The 22,188-nt window shown below is 41.4% G+C and overlaps 1 protein-coding gene across 11 annotated transcripts in view; it reads right to left on the reverse strand.

Moving 5' to 3' along the window:
- LOC139636912 (uncharacterized) overlaps positions 1-22,188 on the reverse strand; it is a 123,538-nt gene that overhangs the window by 42,747 nt on the left and 58,603 nt on the right. For 9 of the 11 annotated variants that reach the window (XM_071505332.1, XM_071505331.1, XM_071505336.1 and 6 more), the window contains 13 exons: positions 11,643-11,819; positions 9,922-10,098; positions 8,962-9,138; positions 7,820-7,996; positions 6,677-6,850; positions 5,935-6,108; positions 5,141-5,181; positions 3,556-3,635; positions 2,787-2,842; positions 2,390-2,604; positions 1,842-2,107; positions 1,317-1,433; positions 1,023-1,164 (listed from right to left, as the gene is read on the reverse strand). In XM_071505332.1, coding sequence (XP_071361433.1) covers positions 1,023-1,164; positions 1,317-1,433; positions 1,842-2,107; positions 2,390-2,604; positions 2,787-2,842; positions 3,556-3,635; positions 5,141-5,181; positions 5,935-6,108; positions 6,677-6,850; positions 7,820-7,996; positions 8,962-9,138; positions 9,922-10,098; positions 11,643-11,819 — 1,973 coding nt within the window. The remainder of the gene's footprint in view (positions 1-1,022; positions 1,165-1,316; positions 1,434-1,841; positions 2,108-2,389; positions 2,605-2,786; positions 2,843-3,555; positions 3,636-5,140; positions 5,182-5,934; positions 6,109-6,676; positions 6,851-7,819; positions 7,997-8,961; positions 9,139-9,921; positions 10,099-11,642; positions 11,820-22,188) is intronic. The other 2 variants (XM_071505340.1, XM_071505339.1) reach the window with 1 other exon arrangement.

Raw genomic sequence — 22,188 nt, forward strand, 5'->3', positions numbered from 1 at the left:
CCAGGCAAAGTTTTTCCAGTTTTCTATTGTTCTTCTTAGCTGACAGGAGTGTGGTCTTCTGCTGCTGTTGCCCATCTGCCTCAAGGTTTGACATGTCATGCGTTCATTGTACCAAGTGGTGATTTGAGTTACTGCTGCCTTCCTATCAGCTCAAAGCAGTCTGACCATTCTCCTCTGAGCTCTTGCATCATCAAGGCATTTTCACCCAGAGAACTGCCACTCACTGGATATTTTCTCTTTTTCAGACCATTCTCTGTAAAGCCTAGAGGTGGTTCTGTGGGGAAATCCCAGTAGATCAGCAGTTTCTGAAACCAACAACCATCCCACATTCAAAGTCACTTCAATCACCTTTCCCCGAGAATTTACCCCGTTTCTAAATAAACTCTCCTTACATTAGGACAATAGTTAAGCTGCCCTAACTTTCACTTTTCCACCACTTAGCTTAATTTTTTTAATCCATATGGCTGCTCTTTTATAGCTTACACAACCAACAAAATGTCAACAGGCAGAACCTATGATTTGAAAGGCTTATAACAAACCTGAACAATGTGTTATGGTTTGATGACATAATGCTCTTCAGTAGATACAGGTCACCTACAGTTAGCCAAACAGCTAAGACCAGCTTTGGGCATGAGGCTCTCCTGGCTGTGGTGCAACTGACAAATGCTTTTTCCTACAGGGGATTTTCAGAGTGAAAAGGCCGTTTTTGTGTGTTTAAATGAGAAATCGAAGAGGATTTCATCAACTGAGATGTGATAGGATGACATAAAATCCTGTCTATACTCCTCCTATCTTAAGATGGAAGATCGGAAATTTCTGTAATATGGTCCCAGTAGAGGGTTTTGCTCAATAATGTGGTCAAAACATGGCTGCATTACATGAAGCCTAATGAAGAATAATAAGAGATGAAACCAGTGACAAGGTCCCTGAATAACCAAAGCTTTACGTGTGCGTATTCTATTCCATTCTATTCTAAACTCTGACATCAGGTGGATGCTGCTGCAGGAGGGTGAAGCCTTTACCTGGCAGATAAAAACCACGTCTCCACACTTCTGTCCTCTCTTCGTCCTGGACCATCAAAATCACTTTCTCTGGGTTCGAAGTCAGGAAAACCTCAAATGTTGGGTGGAAATTTGGTCCATTCTTTAGGTGAAATTGTGCAAGCTGAAATCCAGGGAAAATGTGTTATTTTTAAACCTGTTGTAAAATGTTTATCTAGTACTTCTTAATTGTGAATCAATTTCCATCTTTCAGCCTAAACTGTATTCATGACCATTTTGTTAATAACCATAAGAAGTGTGTGAGACTTGACTCACCTCAGGCTGTATTTCTAAGTCCCCAGGTTCACAGTGGACACTGTAATTTTTACCAGTGCTCAGTTTACAGTCAGAAGAGATCTTGATGTTTTCAGCATTTCCTTGTTGGGCGGCAACCTTCAGGACATTTTTATTACAGTTTTAATGCTTAAAGAGTTGAATCAATTTTTATTTATTAAGCACTTTTAAAAACAATAAATGTTGACCAAAGTTTAAAAGCTATCAACAGAGATAAAATGTTGAGATCTACTGTATATAAATGTCAACCAATGAGAGAGGCCAGTTTGGGGAGATGACCACATCTATATTTTTCATTTTGGACTCATCCAGGCCTCTGTTTGCGCCACCTGGTCAAAGTCTCACAGATGACACTGGTAGACAGAAATGCATCCGATAGGGAAGCAAGAACAAAACCTAAAACCCAAAGAGCAATCTGAGGGTTTACAATTTAGATGTTCGTGTGATTCTCAGCTGGTTTGATAAAAGTTTAGGTTTATGGTAAGCACATATGATGCATCTCTTTACCTCTGTCTGAGGGATGTTTTCCTGCAGCAGAAACACATCGAGTACTCGAGGCCCTCGATCTGGAGGTCGGAGAAACAGCAGAACTTGTCCGTTTATTGGCAGCTTGATGTTCAGAAACCGTTTAACTTTATCCCAGACCAGGCCGAATGCAGAGAGGTGAGGGACCTTCACCACCACATGAGTGTCTGTGATCTCCAGCGGCTCCAAGATGCTCATTCCATCCTCACTGATGTGGACCGCAGACAGCAGGCCTTCAAAATGCAACGCTGTGAAAACACAGCGTTGTTAATCTTTGATTTACTCCTAACAGGTGAATCTCAACCTAATTCCTTTCTTACAAGTTGAGTTCAGATAGATCAAATGAATTGATTGACATGAACTCTAAACCACCCCAATGATGTGCAACTTTGCCTCCATCCTTTACCTGTTATTTTTTATTTATCGTAATTTTCTGTCTGGCTGTACACATTTAGTGTCAAAGCTGGACATATCACATATGTGAGTTTCTGCTTAGATTTTTTTAACATTCAAAACAGAAAAGTCTTTACCGTCCTTTGTTTCACAGTGTGGGAGGTGGAGCTCACACACAGCATCCTCAGGACACTGTATATCGAACAGTGGCCCTGCTGGCGTCTTGCCGGCTGATTGGATGAGGCTCTCATCCCATTGGACGGTCCTATAGAGCAGCTCCGCCTCCTGAGCCATAGAAAACACCAGTCCAGTTAAAGTACACTGGAACAAACCTGGACCTGGACACCTGAACCTGCAGGACACAGACGACTGAATGACCACAAGGAACCTGTTCACGAGGTGAAAACATTTTAACTTAACAGCACATAATACACCATCCATACCTGCCATAAGACCACCACCACTGCAGAGATCACATCTGCTGTGGAGGAGGAGGTGCTTTGCCCCTAATCAGCGATTTTATTATGTCATTACCTGTATGAGACTTTTGCAGATTCAGTTTGCAGTTCAGGTGTGAAACTTGATGGAGGCTGTGATTCAGAAAGAAACATCAGCTGTTTTATTAGAAATAACCAACTTGTGTTCATCGATAAATATTCTCACACAGGTCACATTGAACTGAAGCACAGTGTACAGGTCAGACAGAAGGTTTGGTCTATAAAGCTGGGCTGACACTGCATTTTAAATAATCTTGTGCATTCTGTAAACTCACATTACACGTTTTAAGACCACTGTCTTACTCACAACACAACATAAAATACTACTGCAGTAATATTAAAATAATCTTACTACGATTTATAACCGATTTCTGAGAGCAGCCATGTTGGAAATCAGATTGTAGAACTGGTCAAACTGCAGACAGAAATCCAACGTTCATCTGAAAGCCAGATTGTTGATCGATCATGTGACTGATCAGGCATTGTTACCACAAAATGATATTTGTCCAGATTCTAAAATTAGTCCAGATGACAAATTAAGGGCACAAATTGGGCAGAATCTGTACAGTGTCTCGCTGTCTGCAGGAACTTAAATGTCCTTTTTTAATTACCAAATTGTTCAGAAACTCCTCGTCTATCACACGATGCAAAAATCTACACAATAGATGTTTTGGTTTTTATCCATTTCTCCACCTGCACAAACTGATGAAGAAGTTCCAGCTACAGAAGATAATTCTTTGAATATTTGTTTTCCATTGCCTGCTGTGTGCTGAGACCTGAAATCTGTCTGATGGTTGTTCTCTCACCTTCTTTAGTTTTGTTTTATCTTCAGACACATCCATCTGTGTCTCTTCTGTTTTTGGCTCCAGTTTGACATCAGCATCACCTGATGGGAGGAGAACACACACATCAGAAATCAGTGTTTACTGAGTCAGAGGTGACGTCAGAAAATGTGAACAGAGTCAAACACCAGCAGCTCAAAACCTGAGCGGACGTGTCCAAATATCTGATATTTTATAAGTAAATTCAGTCTATTACATGGATATGCCAGATGTTGGCAGCTGCCTTCATTCAGTGAAATTCACCAGCTGCAGCCTTTTTGTCGCACGGACACCTCCAGCTATGGCTGGGATGGGTGAGTGTGACTCGCAGTGTAAAGTGCTTTGAGTGGTTGTGAAGCTCCAGTTACCATTTTAAACAGCAGCTGCAATGTAGAAAGTCAAATCTGGAGGATGATTATTATTCCTCCAGGTGTTAGTGTCTTGTTCTGACATCAGTTGCATTAACACAAAAATGCAGTCAGACTTATTTAATGTTTGTAGATCACAAACCTTTGGAATGTTTTCAGAGAAAAACAGACTTTAAGCCAGACATCCCCTCTAATGCACAGGTCATTGAAAAAGCTCAATCTTCTTCTTGATCAAAATGATCTGTCAACAGTTTTTTTTAATTTTTATTTAACAATGATGATCCTCTGAGCACGCACAAATCTTCTTCAGCAGCTCACTGAGGATATTTACAATGCATGAAAATCCATCCATCCATCTATTTTCCATACTGCTTATCCAAACCAGGTCACAAACAACCATTCATGCTCACACATATCTACAGGAAATTTAGAATCACCAATTAACCTAATGTGCACTCAATTCTGATCTTGCTGCAATTCTTCACCTACAATGTTGTCTTTAGTTCTACCGTGTCCCAACCAATCTCACTTTTTCTTTAGTTCATATGAAGTATTTGTTTTGACAGTACTGTTATTTATTTATGAGGTTTTAATTTGAAAGTTCAGTCTCTGCCCAAGCTCATCCAGCTTCCTGTTTCTGGGTCTGGTCCTGCAGTCAGATTGTAAATCCATCATCGTGGACTACAGCTGGTGACAGTGGTTCTTGTTCTGCTCAGGTGGAGAACTGGTACAAACTCACCAATCAGCTGCAAACCGTTTCACAGTTAACATGGTCTGGTTAGCAGAGACTAAACTCTAATATAAAATATGTAAATATAGAAACTTTTAATGAGGCGATCTGTAGGATTCATCTGAAAAGTAGATCCTATGTTGAAGTAAGATCGCCCCTGCGTACATCATAATATTCTGATCATATAACTCTGCTGGCAAACAGTCTGTCAATCTTCCTCCAATTTCAGGTAACCTTGTGGTACATACTGCTGTCACCTGAACATTAATAAACATAAACTCTGACCTTCAAATCCAGGACCTGTTCAGACTTTGAGGATCTAGATTCTCTGGAAGTAAACACAGTCTACAGTTCTTTAAGAAATGAACAGATGTTTTCCAAAATGTCATCTATAAATATTTTGGTGATGAAATGGGCCCAGGCTCATTTTACAGTCAGATTGATGAATAGGAGGCAGTGTTTCAGTACTCACAGGTTTTAGCTGTGGAAGCTTTAATCCTTCTGTTGTTGAACCTGTAGGGACAAACACAAACAAAACAGTAGCAGAGGGAGTGGAAAATAACAGGTTTTGTTTGAGTTAGTTTTATTAAACCCAACAGTGATGATCCCAGATCATTCTCACCCCACTGAACATTGACTGATCATGTATCAATATGGCTAATTAGTGGGTTAATCAGTGAACTTTAGTTTTGGGAGGGGCAGTCAAAACGTACTGAAATGGTATTTACTTTACCTGATCAAGTTCAGTGCTGTAAAAACACCACCTTCACATTTTCTCTTCATTTTGACTTTAAGGTAAATGCAGTATTTTGTCCACTTTGGGATCCTGTCTGAATGATGATGGTGTTTTTCCAGAGAGACGATTGGCTGTTTATAAAGTCTGATGCTTTGAATTGATCCTGCTTCAGAGCAGGTTAGCCTGTCAATCGACCCCTGTTACCATGGTGATCTACGCCGCAAAGTCACAAAGTAAGCAAGAGTCTGTCTGAAAAGCCGAAGTTAAAACCAAACAAAGCTGAGTGACATTCACCTGGCTTCATGAGACAAGCTGTTGGTATTCCTGATAGATCCCTGATTACTGACAGCTGATTGGTTGACTGTTCCCTCTCTCTGTCTTCCTGTCCAATCCTGAAGCCTGTCACTGTTCTCTCACAGCTTCACTGAGGAGGCTGGAGGTCAACAGGAAACACTGGATCTTTGCTCTGATACTGTGTTTAGTAAAATACTGATGAAAGCAGCATGGAGTGACTCCGCCCCTCTACTGACCTCAGAGTCTCCAGTCTACAGTCTGGACTCTGCACAAGATCAGACAGAGCCTTCAGGTCTGGATCCTGCAGGTTGTTGAGACTCAGGTTCAGGTTCCTCAGATGGGAGGGGTTGGACTTCAGAGCTGAGACCAGAGAAGAACAGCTGATCTCTGACAACCTGCAATTGTTCAACCTGAATAAAGAATAAAAGATGTGAGTTTAGGAGAAAAAGTTGCTGCTTGAAAGCGTTCAGTGTTTCATCATCTGCTCAGAGCTGAAGAAGGTTTAGAAAGTAGAAGTTTAGAAAACGCAACTCAAACACCTGAACCAACAGGAAGCAGGTTAAAAACAGTCAAATACAAACAGTGACTAACAGCTCTCATTAACTTCAGTCAGTACAAATGTCACAGATCAGAAAACAAATACTGGATCAATATTTCTGACAGGCTCAGTGAGGAACATTTTGTTTGTATCTGAAGAAATATGAGGAAATATGAGGTGGAAATGAATCACAACACTTTAAAGAATCTGAACAAACTCAAACTGTGAACATTGTAAATGTAAACTGTAAGTGTGAAATTCAAATGTAATTTTCAAATGATTAAAAATCAGTTTTCAGAAGTTACTTTCAACCAAAAGTTTAAATGTTAAAAACCTGAAGAGGATTTTACCTCATAAATATAAACCTGTCTGCAGATTAGAGTCACCATCACTTTAACATCATGTTCATCTCAGCACCAAAATAAAACATGGAGTCTGACCTCAGAGTCTCCAGTCTACAGTCTGGACTCTGCAGAAAACCACACAGATCCTTCACTCCTGAATCCTGCAGGTCGTTGTCACTCAGGTCCAGTTCTCTCAGATGGGAGGGGTTGGAATTCAGAGCTGAGACCAGAGAGGAACAGCTGATCTTTGACAAACTGCAGAGTCTCAACCTGTATAAAGAATAAAAGATGTAGATAAAAACACTGATAATCAATCAGATTTGTCCTGATCAATAATCTTTTCCCTAGAATGAGCAGAGTGACTTTGTCCTTCTGTTATTGTGGATCATCATCATGTCAGCCTTCTACACACATCATCCAAACATCAGCACAACATTCATACACCTGTTGATGTCAACACAGGTTGATCACCTGCTGCTGACCTCAGTTCAGTCTGAACTGGATCAAACCTTAAACATCCAGTCCTGATCCAGCACAAAGGTCTCACTTGGTCCTGGTCTCTGTCCTGCAGATCAGCTCAAGAAACCAAAACTAAACATGAATTCAACTGAACAAAAACTGTTTTCATCCCAAATTACACGATTCAATATTAATAATAATAATAATAATATTAATAATAATAATAATAGGGAAGGATGTCAAACTAATTGTTTGGTCCTTTGAGTCTTTTCCTCATCAACACATTTAACAATTAAATTCAACTCTGAAAAAAACAACAATTTTCACACTTGTGTTAAAGATCAAAACACACACACACAGTTAGTGAGCTTGACATGAACTAAAAATAAAGGAATCAGTCTCTCTTCATCAGGTGTGTTGGTGTGTTTCAGTGTATTATAACTAATATTAGTTCTGTTGATCTTCTGTATGTTGTTGTGATAAAAACTGACTTTAACAACCAACACTGAACATGTTCTACAGTTCATTTAGAAAACATGAGTTCTCTGACTGAGAGAAATCACTTCTGAAGATTTCATTGAAGTGAACAGACCATCAGGTCCCTGGACTTTGAAGAATCATTCTCAGTCTGACAGAAGAACAACTGGAAACATGACACAACAACTATTTAACATGTTGTTAATTCAAAGTGACTGAATTCAAGTTCTATGTGAAGATAAATTAGCTTCAGTTGTGGATTAAATTTATAAGATGTACGTCAGTAACAGACAGTGAACTGACCTCAGAGTCTCCAGTCTACAGTCTGGACTCTGCAGAAAACCACACAGATCCTTCACTCCTGGACCCTGCAGGTTCCAGTTTCCACTCAGGTCCAGTTCTCTCAGATGGGAGGGGTTGGACTTCAGAGCTGCGGCCAGAGAAGAACAGCTGATCTCTGACAACAAGCAGTTGCTCAATCTGAATAAAGAATAAAAGATGTAGATAAAAACATTGATAATCAATCAGATTTGTCCTGATCAATAATCTTTTCCCTAGAATGAGCAGAGTAACTTTGTCCTTCTGTTATTGTGGATCATCATCATGTCAGCCTTCTACACACATCATCCAAACATCAGCACAACATTCATACACCTGTTGATGTCAACACAGGTTGATCACCTGCTGCTGACCTCAGTTCAGTCTGAACTGGATCAAACCTTAAACATCCAGTCCTGATCCAGCACAAAGGTCTCACTTGGTCCTGGTCTCTGTCCTGCAGATCAGCTCAAGAAACCAAAACTAAACATGAATTCAACTGAACAAAAACAGTTTTCGTCACAAATTACACGATTCAATAATAATAATAATAATAATAATAATAATAATGGTGAAATATGTCAAACTAATGGTTTGGTCCTCTGAGTCTTTTCCTCATCAACATATTTAACAATTAAATTCAACTCTCTGAAAAAAACAACAATTTTCACACTTGTGTTAAAGATCAAAACACACACACACACAGTTAGTGAGCTGACATGAACTAAAAATAAAGGAATCAGTTTCTCTTCATCAGGTGTGTTGGTGTGTTTCAGTGTATTATAACTAATTAATTAGTTCTGTTGATCTTCTGTATGTTGTTGTGATAAAAACTGACTTTAACAACCAACACTGAACATGTTCTACAGTTCATTTAGAAAACATGAGTTCTCTGACTGAGAGAAATCACTTCTGAAGGTTTCATTGAAGTGAACAGACCATCAGGTCCCTGGACTTTGAAGAATCATTCTCAGTGTGACAGAAGAACAACTGGAAACATGACACAACAACTATTTAACATGTTGTTAATTCAAAGTGACTGAATTCAAGTTCTATGTGAAGATAAATTAGCTTCAGTTGTGGATTAAAGATATAAGATGTACGTCAGTAACAGACAGTGAACTGACCTCAGAGTCTCCAGTCTACAGTCTGGACTCTGCAGAAAACCACACAGAGCCTTCACTCCTGAATCCTGCAGGTTCTGGTTGTGACTCAGGTCCAGTTCTCTCAGATGGGAGGGGTTGGACTTCAGAGCTGCGGCCAGAGAAGAACAGCTGATCTCTGACAACCCGCAGCTCTTCAACCTGAATAAAGAATAAAAGATGTGAGTTTAGGAGACAAAGTTGCTGCTTGAAAGCGTTCAGTGTTTCATCATCTGCTCAGAGCTGAAGAAGGTTTAGAAAGTAGAAGTTTAGAAAATGCAACTCAAACACCTGAACCAACAGGAAGCAGGTTAAAAACAGTCAAATACAAACAGTGACAAACAGCTCTCATTAATATTAATGACAACATGCTGCTGCTTCAATAAAGACGTGGTGACTCCACCTCTTCAACTCTACCAGCTCCACCTGTGGCTCCATCTATACAGACTCATGTTTATGAGAGATTCTACTAAAGAACCTCAAGTTTTCAAAGATAATAAACATGTCAGACTCAACTCTGGAGAAAAGTCAACACATGATTCACACAACATCTAAAACATTTTCACTTCACTCAGTGGTGACCACGTTTAACAAACATGGAGAGTTTGGTCTGAACATCAGTCAGTCTCACTTTAGTTACATGACTTTAGAGTCGTGTTGGAACAAGAAAACACTGAATATATATTTGTTCATGTCAGTGTGGAAAAAAGCTTCATGTGATTTAAATAACAAAGGATTTTTCTTGTTATATTAAAGTTTTAAATCTGTAGCTCAACATTTCTCAGCCACAGATACTGGACTAAACCAGAGAAGAAGAAAACAGACTTTACCATGAAGATCCTCAGTGTGGATCAGTATAATATCAGCCTGATGTCTGCAGGTTAGAGTCACCACCACTTTAACATCATATTCATCTCAGCACAGAAATAAAACATGGAGTCTGACCTCAGAGTCTCCAGTCTACAGTCTGGACTCTGCAGAAAACCACACAGATCCTTCACTCCTGAATCCTGCAGGTTCTGGTTCCAGCTCAGGTCCAGTTCTCTCAGATGGGAGGGGTTGGACTTCAGAGCTGAGCCCAGAGAAGAACAGCTGATCTCTGCCAAACTGCAGCCCCTCAATCTGAATAAAGAATAAAAGATGTAGATAAAAACATTGATAATCAATCAGATTTGTCCTGATCAATAATCTTTTCCCTAGAATGAGCAGAGTGACTTTGTCCTTCTGTTATTGTGGATCATCATCATGTCAGCCTTCTACACACATCATCCAAACATCAGCACAACATTCATACACCTGTTGATGTCAACACAGGTTGATCACCTGCTGCTGACCTCAGTTCAGTCTGAACTGGATCAAACCTTAAACATCCAGTCCTGATCCAGCACAAAGGTCTCACTTGGTCCTGGTCTCTGTCCTGCAGATCAGCTCAAGAAACCAAAACTAAACATGAATTCAACTGAACAAAAACTGTTTTCATCCCAAATTACACGATTCAATAATAATAATAATATTAATAATAATAATAATAGGGAAGGATGTCAAACTAATGGTTTGGTCCTTTGAGACTTTTCCTCATCAACACATTTAACAATTAAATTCAACTCTCTGAAAAAAACAACAATTTTCACACTTGTGTTAAAGATCAAAACACACACACACACAGTTAGTGAGCTGACATGAACTAAAAATAAAGGAATCAGTTTCTCTTCATCAGGTGTGTTGGTGTGTTTCAGTGTATTATAACTAATTAATTAGTTCTGTTGATCTTCTGTATGTTGTTGTGATAAAAACTGACTTTAACAACCAACACTGAACATGTTCTACAGTTCATTTAGAAAACATGAGTTCTCTGACTGAGAGAAATCACTTCTGAAGGTTTCATTGAAGTGAACAGACCATCAGGTCCCTGGACTTTGAAGAATCATTCTCAGTCTGACAGAAGAACAACTGGAAACATGACACAACAACTATTTAACATGTTGTTAATTCAAAGTGACTGAATTCAAGTTCTATGTGAAGATAAATTAGCTTCAGTTGTGGATTAAAGATATAAGATGTACGTCAGTAACAGACAGTGAACTGACCTCAGAGTCTCCAGTCTACAGTCTGGACTCTTCTTGGCTCCATCTATACAGACTCATGTTTATTAGAGATTCTACTAAAGAACATGTAAGACTGAACTCAGGAGAGTTCATCTAAATATATTATTTAGATAATATATGATTAAATAAATTAACTAGTGTATGAAACGTCAGAGCCACAAAAACCTGCTGCACTGAGTTAAAGTATTTAACTTGGTGAAACTTATTCAAAGTGTTGAAACCAACAGATGCAGAACCTGTTATCATGACATGTTGGGTTTGAATATTTCAGTACAAACATTACAGAGCCTTAGAAAGGTGCATGAAGAGCCATGAACGATTGATTATAGATAAGTTATTGTCTGACAGGTTAAATGTGTTTTTGTTGTTATTTCATTAAAAACTGGGTGAAATTTAAGGTGAAACAGTCACTGGACTAAACCAGAGAAGAAGAAAACAGACTTTACCATGAAGATCCTCAGTGTGGATCAGTATAATATCAGCCTGATGTCTGCAGGTTAGAGTCACCACCACTTTAACATCATATTCATCTCAGCACAGAAATAAAACATGGAGTCTGACCTCAGAGTCTCCAGTCTACAGTCTGGACTCTGCAGAAAACCACACAGATCCTTCACTCCTGAATCCTGCAGGTCCTGGTTCCAGCTCAGGTCCAATTCTCTCCGATGGGAGGGGTTGGACTTCAGAGCTGAGACCAGAGAAGAACAGCTGATCTTTGACAAACTGCAGCTCTTCAACCTGAATGAAGAATAAAAGATGTAGATTAATGACTACACGAAAAACCTTTGTAATCCAATCAGATGTGTCCTTATCAATGGGCTTTTCTCTAAGTAGAACTAATAGCTAATAGGACCAGCTAGTGTTCTGACTCTCAACTAAGCAAATTAACAGTGGAGAATACTGGGTACAGGGTAGAGAAAGAGAGAGATAGATGGATGCAGTTGTGTGGTGATCAGCCCAGTGGAGCAGACTGAGCGGCACACTGTAGTTCTGTGTGGCTGTCATCTTCCTCATCGTCTGCACAGAAAACTACGTTCAGTTCGGTCCGTGGCTCTGTCCACCCGCTCACCGTTTGTGTCTTTATCATTGATTACACACTGAGGCAGCAGTGGACTGTCTGACTCTTTTTACATGAATAACAAAGTTAAGAAATAACAAACAGTGGCTTAAAATCCAGAAAAATCCAGATGTTTCATATAGTTGTTGATCTGTCAGCAGTGACTCTGCAGACAACAGACAGGAGGAGCAGCAGAGTGAGTTCGGGACCACAGCTCCCAGTGAGTCCAGTTTTACACAACAAGCAGCAGGCAGACAACAGGAATCTAGAGTTTATTTAGCAGGATAATGTACAGATTTGTGCTCTGCTCTTGTTTCATCAGAAATTCTAATACACAAAGTCCTCAGCGTCTGTGTGACCAGCTCAGATCTACAGAATTTTATTACAGAAAGATCCAGCAAAAGAAGAAAAACTAGTAAAATGAAATATGTCTGGTGTTGTGTTTACTGCTGTACTGTGCAGTCTGAACTTTAATCTCTCCCTCTCTATAGCTGCTACCTTATACAGAGGAAAGTGAAAAGAGATTTCATGTATAGTTCTACAAAGTGTGACCCAGGCTGTACATGATGGGGTCTCCTGATGGATTTTGTTGGGCCAGTCAGTCAAAAGCCTGGGGCCTCATTTTATTCACATATAATGAAATACAACCACTACTATGGGTTCTCCAGAGCAGAAACAGGTAACATACATCTATTTATCTACTATAACTAAAAAGCAAGAATCTCTGTCTGTTTTGTGTATGATAATAACAAAAAGATTTTGGGACGGTTAAAATTGTTTTTTGTCTGGAAGGTGGTGAAAAAAAGTTAGAGCTGTGTTATATTGTCATTACAGAGGTGTAACAGAGGTGTTACAGAGGTGTAACAGAGGTGTTCTAGAGCCCTGAGAAATGTTGTGAGTTCAGCATGAAACATCAATATTAACTCTTGTCTCTATCGTGTTTTTCCTTCCTCAGAATCTAGCATGCTAACCAGCTAGCCCAAGCTACTCGTCCATTTCCGACAGCGACTCACTGTGACCTCCAGTCTGCCCCGGAGAAGCAGCTGCTCGGAGGACGTATGGTAACTTCTTGTGTTATAAAGACAGCGATGGCTGAAGCTCTTGTCAAGCGACAATTGCCACCACCTGCTCCTGGCAAGAAAACTGCTCTGGCAGCAGAGAAAACTTACAAATAGCCCCTTTAAAATAAATTCTGGAGAAATTCTGGCCACAGAACCTCAGTAAAGATCCACCCAGGACATCTACTACTACTAATGTTAAATACATTTCAACACTGAACCAGCTTCAGCTCAGTTTACAGTAGAAACTGTCTCTTACTTTGTGTCTGAGTGTCCAGGTTTATTACTGAAGAACAGACGATCATATATGGACCAGTCTCTCTTCATAGACAGACGGCTGGATCCTGGAGACTCAGCTCTGTCCTGTTCCTTCGAACCACTCATGTTGTGGTGAGAGCTAAACCTGTAACACACACACACACACACACACACACACACACACACACACACACACACACACACACACACACACACACAGTTTAATGAACCCAGTCAATTTTCCACCTCTAAAGTTAAGCAGCTTCTTATTTATTCTACATAATTTAGACCGTGTGTATTTTCTATTCATCATAAAGACAAACTTTGACTGTGGTTTGACTCCAACAACTCGTTGACCACTTAAACGGCTTTTAGTTTAAAAAAAAATTACAACATGCAAAAATGCAGAACAACAATCAGCTACAACTGCATTTTTATGAACACCAATGACACAATATCACCAAAAATGAAAAAAAAATCAACCTCTCTTGGGGGCCCTCTGGTGGCCATGAGGGCCCTAAGCAGGCACAGTATGCTTATGCATTGGGTCGGCTTGATGGTTTTACAGCAGTGTTACATCAGTGTTACAGTGGTGTTACAGCTGTGTTATATTGTCATTACAGAGGTGTAACAGAGGTGTTACAGAGGTGTAACAGAGGTGTAACAGCTGTGTAACAGAGGTGTAACATCAGTGTTACAGAGGTGTTACAGCTGTATTATATTGTCATTACAACGGTGTTACAGAGGTGTAACAGAGGTGTTCTAGAGCCCTGAGAAACGTTGTGAGTTCAGCATGAAACATCAATATTAACTCTTGTCTCTATCGTGTTTTTCCTTCCTCAGAATCTAGCATGCTAACCAGCTAGCCCAAGCTACTCGTCCATTTCCGACAGCGACTCACTGTGACCTCCAGTCTGCCCCGGAGAAGCAGCTGCTCGGAGGACGTATGGTAACTTCTTGTGTTATAAAGACAGCGATGGCTGAAGCTCTTGTCAAGCGACAATCGCCACCACCTGCTCCTGGCAAGAAAACTGCTCTGGCAGCAGAGAAAACTTACAAATAGCCCCTTTAAAATAAATTCTGGAGAAATTCTGGCCACAGAACCTCAGTAAAGATCCACCCAGGACATCTACTACTACTAATGTTAAATACATTTCAACACTGAACCAGCTTCAGCTCAGTTTACAGTAGAAACTGTCTCTTACTTTGTGTCTGAGTGTCCAGGTTTATTACTGAAGAACAGACGATCATATATGGACCAGTCTCTCTTCATAGACAGACGGCTGGATCCTGGAGACTCAGCTCTGTCCTGCTCCTTCAAACCACTCATGTTGTGGTGAGAGCTAAACCTGTAACACACACACACACACACACACACACACACACACACACACACACACACAGTTTAATGAACCCAGTCAATTTTCCACCTCTAAAGTTAAGCAGCTTCTTATTTATTCTACATAATTTAGACCGTGTGTATTTTCTATTCATCATAAAGACAAACTTTGACTGTGGTTTGACTCCAACAACTCGTTGACCACTTAAACGGCTTTTAGTTTAAAAAAAAATTACAACATGCAAAAATGCAGAACAACAATCAGCTACAACTGCATTTTTATGAACACCAATGACACAATATCACCAAAAATGAAAAAAAATCAACCTCTCTTGGGGGCCCTCTGGTGGCCATGAGGGCCCTAAGCAGGCACAGTATGCTTATGCATTGGGTCGGCTTGATGGTTTTACAGCAGTGTTACATCAGTGTTACAGTGGTGTTACAGCTGTGTTATATTGTCATTACAGAGGTGTAACAGCTGTGTTACAGAGGTGTAACAGCTGTGTTACAGAGGTGTAACAGAGGTGTAACATCAGTGTTACAGTGGTGTTACAGCTGTGTTATATTGTCATTACAGAGGTGTAACAGAGGTGTTACAGAGGTGTTACAGCTGTATTATATTGTCATTACAACGGTGTTACAGAGGTGTAACAGAGGTGTTCTAGAGCCCTGAGAAACGTTGTGAGTTCAGCATGAAACATCAATATTAACTCTTGTCTCGATCATGTTTTCCTTCCTCAGAATCTAGCATGCTAACCAGCTAGCCCAAGCTACTCGTCCATTTCCGACAGCGACTCACTGTGACCTCCAGTCTGCCCCGGAGAAGCAGCTGCTCGGAGGACGTATGGTAACTTCTTGTGTTATAAAGACAGCGATGGCTGAAGCTCTTGTCAAGCGACAATCGCCACCACCTGCTCCTGGCAAGAAAACTGCTCTGGCAGCAGAGAAAACTTACAAATAGCCCCTTTAAAATAAATTCTGGAGAAACTCTGGCCACAGAACCTCAGTAAAGATCCACCCAGGACATCTACTACTACTAATGTTCAATACATTTCAACACTGAACCAGCTTCAGCTCAGTTTACAGTAGAAACTGTCTCTTACTTTGTGTCTGAGTGTCCAGGTTTATTACTGAAGAACAGACGATCATATATGGACCAGTCTCTCTTCATAGACAGACGGCTGGATCCTGGAGACTCAGCTCTGTCCTGTTCCTTCGAACCACTCATGTTGTGGTGAGAGCTAAACCTGTAACACACACACACACACACACACACACACACACACACACACACACACACACAGTTTAATGAACCCAGTCAGTTCTCCACCTCTAAAGTTAAGCAGCTTCTTATTTATTCTACATAATTTGGACCGTGTGTATTTTCTGTTCATCATAAAGACAAACTCTGACTGTGTTTAACTCCAACAACTTCAGGTAAACATCACGTTACATTCAGCGGCAGAAAACAAGGAAGTCAAACAGGAAACTACATGTGAAGATGTTGCCTTCAGCTCTGAGACTTTATATCTGTTGGTTATTTTCTAAAACACAGTGTAACAGACTAAAGAGAAAAATCAGCAGATGAATCAATAATTAGAAGAATCATTATTTTAGACCTGATATTAACACTCACCCTGCAGACGTCCTGCTTCCTCCTTCAACTCTCCACTTTAGAATACGTGACTGCCCACACAGTTAATACTCATCAAGAAGGAAGAGGGAGGCTTCAGGGGTCAGAGTCAGTTTTTAAATGGCAGCATCACCTACTGCTGAAATCAACTACATCACAACCGGAATCACTGTTTAATTCACTGGCACATGAAGTATTGAGGGTAGAAGTACCAGGGGTGGAAGTGAGCCGGTCCGGTCCGGTCCGGGACTCCAGCAGGAGCAGGGGAGCGGCTGCCTGCTGGAGCCCGAGGGCAGGACCGAGATCTGCTCGCAACAGGCGGTGCTGAGCATCACTGTCTGTTCATCAGCTGCTTTTCACTCGCTCCGAGCTGCTTCCGAACCTGCGCTGTGTGTTGGTCCATGTTGGACGGAGCCTTGTCCTGACACCCCCTCTGCGCCCGCCCCCCCCCCCCCCCAAATGTCCCAAATAACACCAGCAGCAGAATAATCAGCTGTGCTCAGGGGCGGATCTAGAAAAATATTTATGGGGTGGCGAGAGGGGGGCAAGAATTTTTGAGGGGTGGCAACATATGGCAGACGTATATATACTGAATTTAATAGATAAAAGTATGGTAATACTACTGTAAGTGGGGCATTATCACAGGAAAGGCATTAAAGTAAGACACAGGTGATGAGTGGCAGATGTGTGAGTGGGGAGGCAGCGTTGCAGCATTTGTACAAGAAGAAACTATCCAAAGAAAAACGTACCCATGAGGACTGAGCTGTACTAAGGTGAGCAGAAATACACTGTGGAAATAAATGGTTCACGGCACTCAAACGAGGTACTGCACATCGCTTTTATTGTTTACTCAGAACAGCCATTCTCCCCATCTGTCCCTCAGTAGCTTTAACAATTTTTTGACAGATGAGGTGTTTACTGATAAAGTAACGAGAAATATGGTACAGTATATACAACATTCACAGCAGTTAAGGGACATTTCATGCATGTAAATATGAGCTGCTGTATCAACAAATTACACAAAGGGCTCAGATCCATCCATCCAAATCCATTTTGCCCCCAGTCTGAAAAAATACAAAAACATTTTGTGAGTAGGTTCATGCAGCCCGTTTCTGGACAGTTTTATACTGTATATACAAAAGAAGAGGCATTAAAAAACAACACTAACAACAACACTAACAACAACAACAACAACAACAACACTGCTTCATGTTCAGCAGGATTTACACCATTTACATCAGTGTCACATTTTAAACTTTTTTTCTCACACTTTAGGTTTTATTAAAGAAAAAAATGTAAAGTGCAGATTCTGTTGAAGATCATTTGAACAGCTTTGTAAAGGCTCACCAGTAAACATAACATGAAGTTGTCTACGCCTATAACAGCTGAATGCGGCGACTTCCATGTTGCTCAGAAAAACGCTTCACAAATTTATCTAGATCTAATGCTTTTGTGCGTTTTGATTCAGTGCTGAGTACAGCCAAACTCGATAGTCTCTTTTCTGTCACAGTAGACCGCAAATATGTCTTTATGAGCCTGAGAGATGAAAAACCTGGTTCCCAGGATGCACCGCTCCCAGGTGAGACGACCACTACTCCAGAGCTAACGTCAGACCTAGCTAACATGTTAGCATCCATTAATTCATGTACAGTTAGCGAAATAACGTTCTTCAACCTGATTTTTATCATCTCAAAACCAGCATCGCATCTATGCTAGCACTGTGCTTTCATTATAACTTCACTTCTTGACAGACAGTTGATCCGTGTTTACCTCTTTCCTCCCTTGTCTCCTTTCCTCGCGACTCCTGGCTCCTTCGCTTCGCGCCACTCAGTTTTCAACACAACGCCGCTCTGGCGTCATCTCGTGCTGCATTCACTGCAGTCGGACATTGAAGATTCGCGCTCGTAATCGGCCATAACATTTCTTTTAATTCGTTGCTGCCCACTGGGGTGGCAGCTGGGGTGGCGAGGCTTTCTTTTAGGGTGGCATTTGCCACCCTATGCCACCCCGGGAGATCCGCCCATGGCTGTGCTTCATGTTGTCTGGTTCAACTCCGACAACACAGAGAGCAGCTGCAACGAGCCGCGTGTACGTGACTGCGCATGCGCGTCTACTTCCGAAACACAGCGGTTGCCGAGGGGATCGATGCGTTTGATTTATTGTATTGGGACGTTTGATTTTTCCACAAAGCACCGGCAAGAATCTAAAACTACCTCCAGCCCTGCAGTTACGTCTGTATTCATTTTTAACTCACACCATTCATCTTTTGTTCTGCATTTAACTGCTCATGTTTTTCACCGGAGTGCAGCACCTGTGCCTCCAACAGGTTATAGATAATATGCATATATGCTATTTAGTTTCCTGCCCCAAAAATAATTGATCAGAAAGTCAAAATGTATGCTTCACTGATCAGAATCAGTTTTATTGCCATGTAGGTTTTCACAGACAAGGAATTTGTTCTGGTGTTTGGTGCAAAACAGTAACGTAGGACGAAGGAAAAGAGTATAAACAAGAGTGAGAACAAGGAACCAGCCTCACTCCCTGCACCAGCTGGAGGAGGAGAAGGAGATGAGCAACACTGTGTTCAGATTACCTACAAACTCCCAGGTTGTTCCCCGTCAGTAAGAGGGAAACATTAATACTTTTCATTCAATTCAAAATACTTGACTCCGTCCTCGAGGGACAAACAGAAATACACACAGACAGTTTGACAATGTGGACGATCTTAGAGTGAAAATACAGAAGGATTCATTTAGATTTGAAAGTGCTGAGAGCTGGTGAACCTTTAACACCATCAGGAAGTTGATCGTATTTGTGTGCAGCATTGCGGCTAAATGCAGCGTCAGCCTGCTTGGTTCTGACTGCATGTTCTACCACAGGGGTGTCAAACGTACGGCCCGCGGGCCGGATAAGGCCCGCGAACAGGTTTAATCCGGCCCGCGAGATGATTTTGCAAAGTATAAAAATGAGCTGCAATTTTTCAATGAAAGAAACTGTTGTTCTAAATGTGTCCACAAGCAAACCGTTTATACCGGGGCTGAGCAAGTACAGCTCGTCCGGAGCTCCCTTCTGCCTGTGCTGCCCTGCTACTGCCAACATTACCCGCTTTGGCAGCCTCATTGTCCCAAAATGTCTCCGTCAAAAAAGAGAAAAGTGGACGCAGAGTGCAGAGTGTTCCAAGAAAAGTGGACATCCTCCTATTTATTGACGGAAATGAACGGGGAAGCTGTGTGTTTGGTGTGTTGACAGCATGTTTCAGTGCTGAAAGGATATAACCTTTGAAGGACAACAGAGAAGAGAGCAGGTGAATGAGCTGAAGTGATGCTGAAGGCTGCGGAGACTGCGCCCTGAGAAGCGCCAGGCTTTTGCAAATATCAGCCTGACTAGAAACACGGTTGCAGACAGGATTTCTGACCTTCCGGCGGATTTGGACCAATCCAAGTGAAGCGCAAAGTAAAGTCGTGTATTGCGTTTTCAGTCGCAATTGATGAAAGCACGGACATTACAGATGTTGCACAACTGGTCATGTTCATCCGCGGAGGTGACGACACTTTGCCCGTCACCGAGGAGTCGGTGCCGGGTCGGTGCCGGGTCGGAGCGCACTGGTCCCGCCGTCAGCCTGGCTGCAGATGGCGCACCCTCAGTGATCGGGAAAAAGCAGGTGTTGTGACAGTGTTCAGAGAGAAAGTGCAGACTGCAAATGGAGGACGTGATTTTTGGACTTTTCACTGTATTCTGCATCAGGAGGCTTTGTGTTACGAGTCATTAAAGATGGATAACGTGATGAAAGTGTTCGTCCAATCCAGACCCAGAGGCCTGAACCACCGTCAGTTTGACAGCTTTCTCAGAGAGAAACCACAACTAAGGCCTGCGGTACCACACCGGGCTGAGATGCTGCTGTGCTGAGTTTCTATGATTTACGAGAGGAAATTGAACAGTTCATGGAAAAAAAGGGCAAACCAGTGTTAGAATTTCAGTCCACAGAATGGATGCAGGACCTGGTGGATGTTACAGAGCACTTGAATAACTTGAACAAAATGCTGCAAGGCCGCAACCAAGTTGTCGCGCAGTATTATGACAGAATATGTGCGTTCAACGCAGCTGGCAGCTGGTGATGCAGCGCACTGTCCTTGTCTTGACCCAACATGCTGTGGACATGAAGCGGTTCAAAGATAAGATTACGGGACTATTGCGGGAGTTTGAGCAACGCTTTTAGATTTTCGGTGAACTGGAGAAAGACTCGCCATTCACCGTGAATGCCTCAGATCTGCCCGTCAACATCCAACTTGAAATAACAGACTTGCAGTATGACTCAGATTTGAAGTGCAAATTTGCCGCAGCTGACTTGGACACATTTTATCGGTATCTATTGCCAGGTTACCCCAACCTGACAACAAGTGTTGTGCATGTTTGGAACCACATGTCTTTGTGAGCATGTTTTCTCTGTGATGAGCATCATTAAAACAAAGCTGCGCTCAAGGCTCACACACAAGCACTTGAATAACATCCACTCAGGATGTGACGCCTGATATTGATGCACTTGTGAAAGCTAGAAGATGCCAGGCTTCAGGAGCAAAATAAACAATAGGTGACCCCACTTAAAATGCTGCATGAGACACTGCACCCTGATATAGTTCTGGGAAAATGATTGTCTTCTGTGGAAATTTAAAGAAAGTGAACAGTGTGTGATTTACTGTAATAATATCACTCGCTTCAGTTCATAAGTTTGGTTTGTTGAAATTGTTCATGCATTGCACAGCTTTTATTTTTCTATCAATTAATAGTGCATTGTGTTCTTAAAATTGCACCAAATTTTTTCCTCAGAATTTTCAACTAAGTGTTTTGTCAAGAGGATTATTTGTTATGTGTACATTTTCAGAATGTGCTTGTTCTATTTTGGACCAAAGTAAAACAAACAACAAAAAAAAAACCAATATGAAGTTCTCCTTATTTTTAAGTTATTATGCCATGATTTTACCGGTCCGGCCCGCTTGGGAATAAATTTTATTCCATGTGGCCCCTGTGCTAAAATGAGTTTGACACCCCTGTTCTACCACGTTCCAGATCTTGATCCGAGTGAGGAAAATCTACCAAGGAGGGGGGAGGGAGAGGAGAAGCTGTTCTCTGTCCGGACAGAGTTTATTGACAGGGTGTCCACTTCTGTCCTGAAAGATCTGCAGGATGTGCTTCTGCAAAAGCGCGTCATCAACAACAGAGAACTGGAGTCAATCCCAGCAATACCCAGGGCGGACAAAGCACGAGAGCTGATCGACATGGTGCTAAGAAAAGGAAATGGGGCTTGTGGACTTCTGATCGATACCTTCTGTGAGGTGGATCCATTTCTTTCTGCACAGCTGGACTTAAACTGAAACAAAAGTAATGCATTTGGCGAGGCTTGAAAAATGTAAAGCACACAGGCTCATTACTGAGGAGGCAGAGACGTGTTTTTGAAATCAATTCAGTATTTTATTGGAAAAGTCAAGGAGATGAGATAACAGGGACATGGGAACAAAAAGCATCTGGTGAACCACCTCTGTTATGGGGCATTAAAGACCTCCTCTGATGAAAATCAAGTGTTAAACCTCGTTTACATATCCAACATATCATTTGAGAAGTAATCAGTCAACACTGTGACTGATTATGAGTCTCATAAACACACATTCAGACAATCAGGGATTCATAGGGAACCAATCCTGTTGACTTGTTGGGACGGGGGCGGGGCCAAATAAACTTGAAAGCCTTGTCAGTACAGAGAGCCAGAG

This window comes from Trachinotus anak, unplaced genomic scaffold (assembly GCF_046630095.1).
Source record: "Trachinotus anak isolate AG129_WGS33_773 ecotype Australia unplaced genomic scaffold, CSIRO_AGI_Tana_v1 ptg000019l, whole genome shotgun sequence".
In the NCBI taxonomy this organism is placed as follows: domain Eukaryota; kingdom Metazoa; phylum Chordata; class Actinopteri; order Carangiformes; family Carangidae; genus Trachinotus; species Trachinotus anak.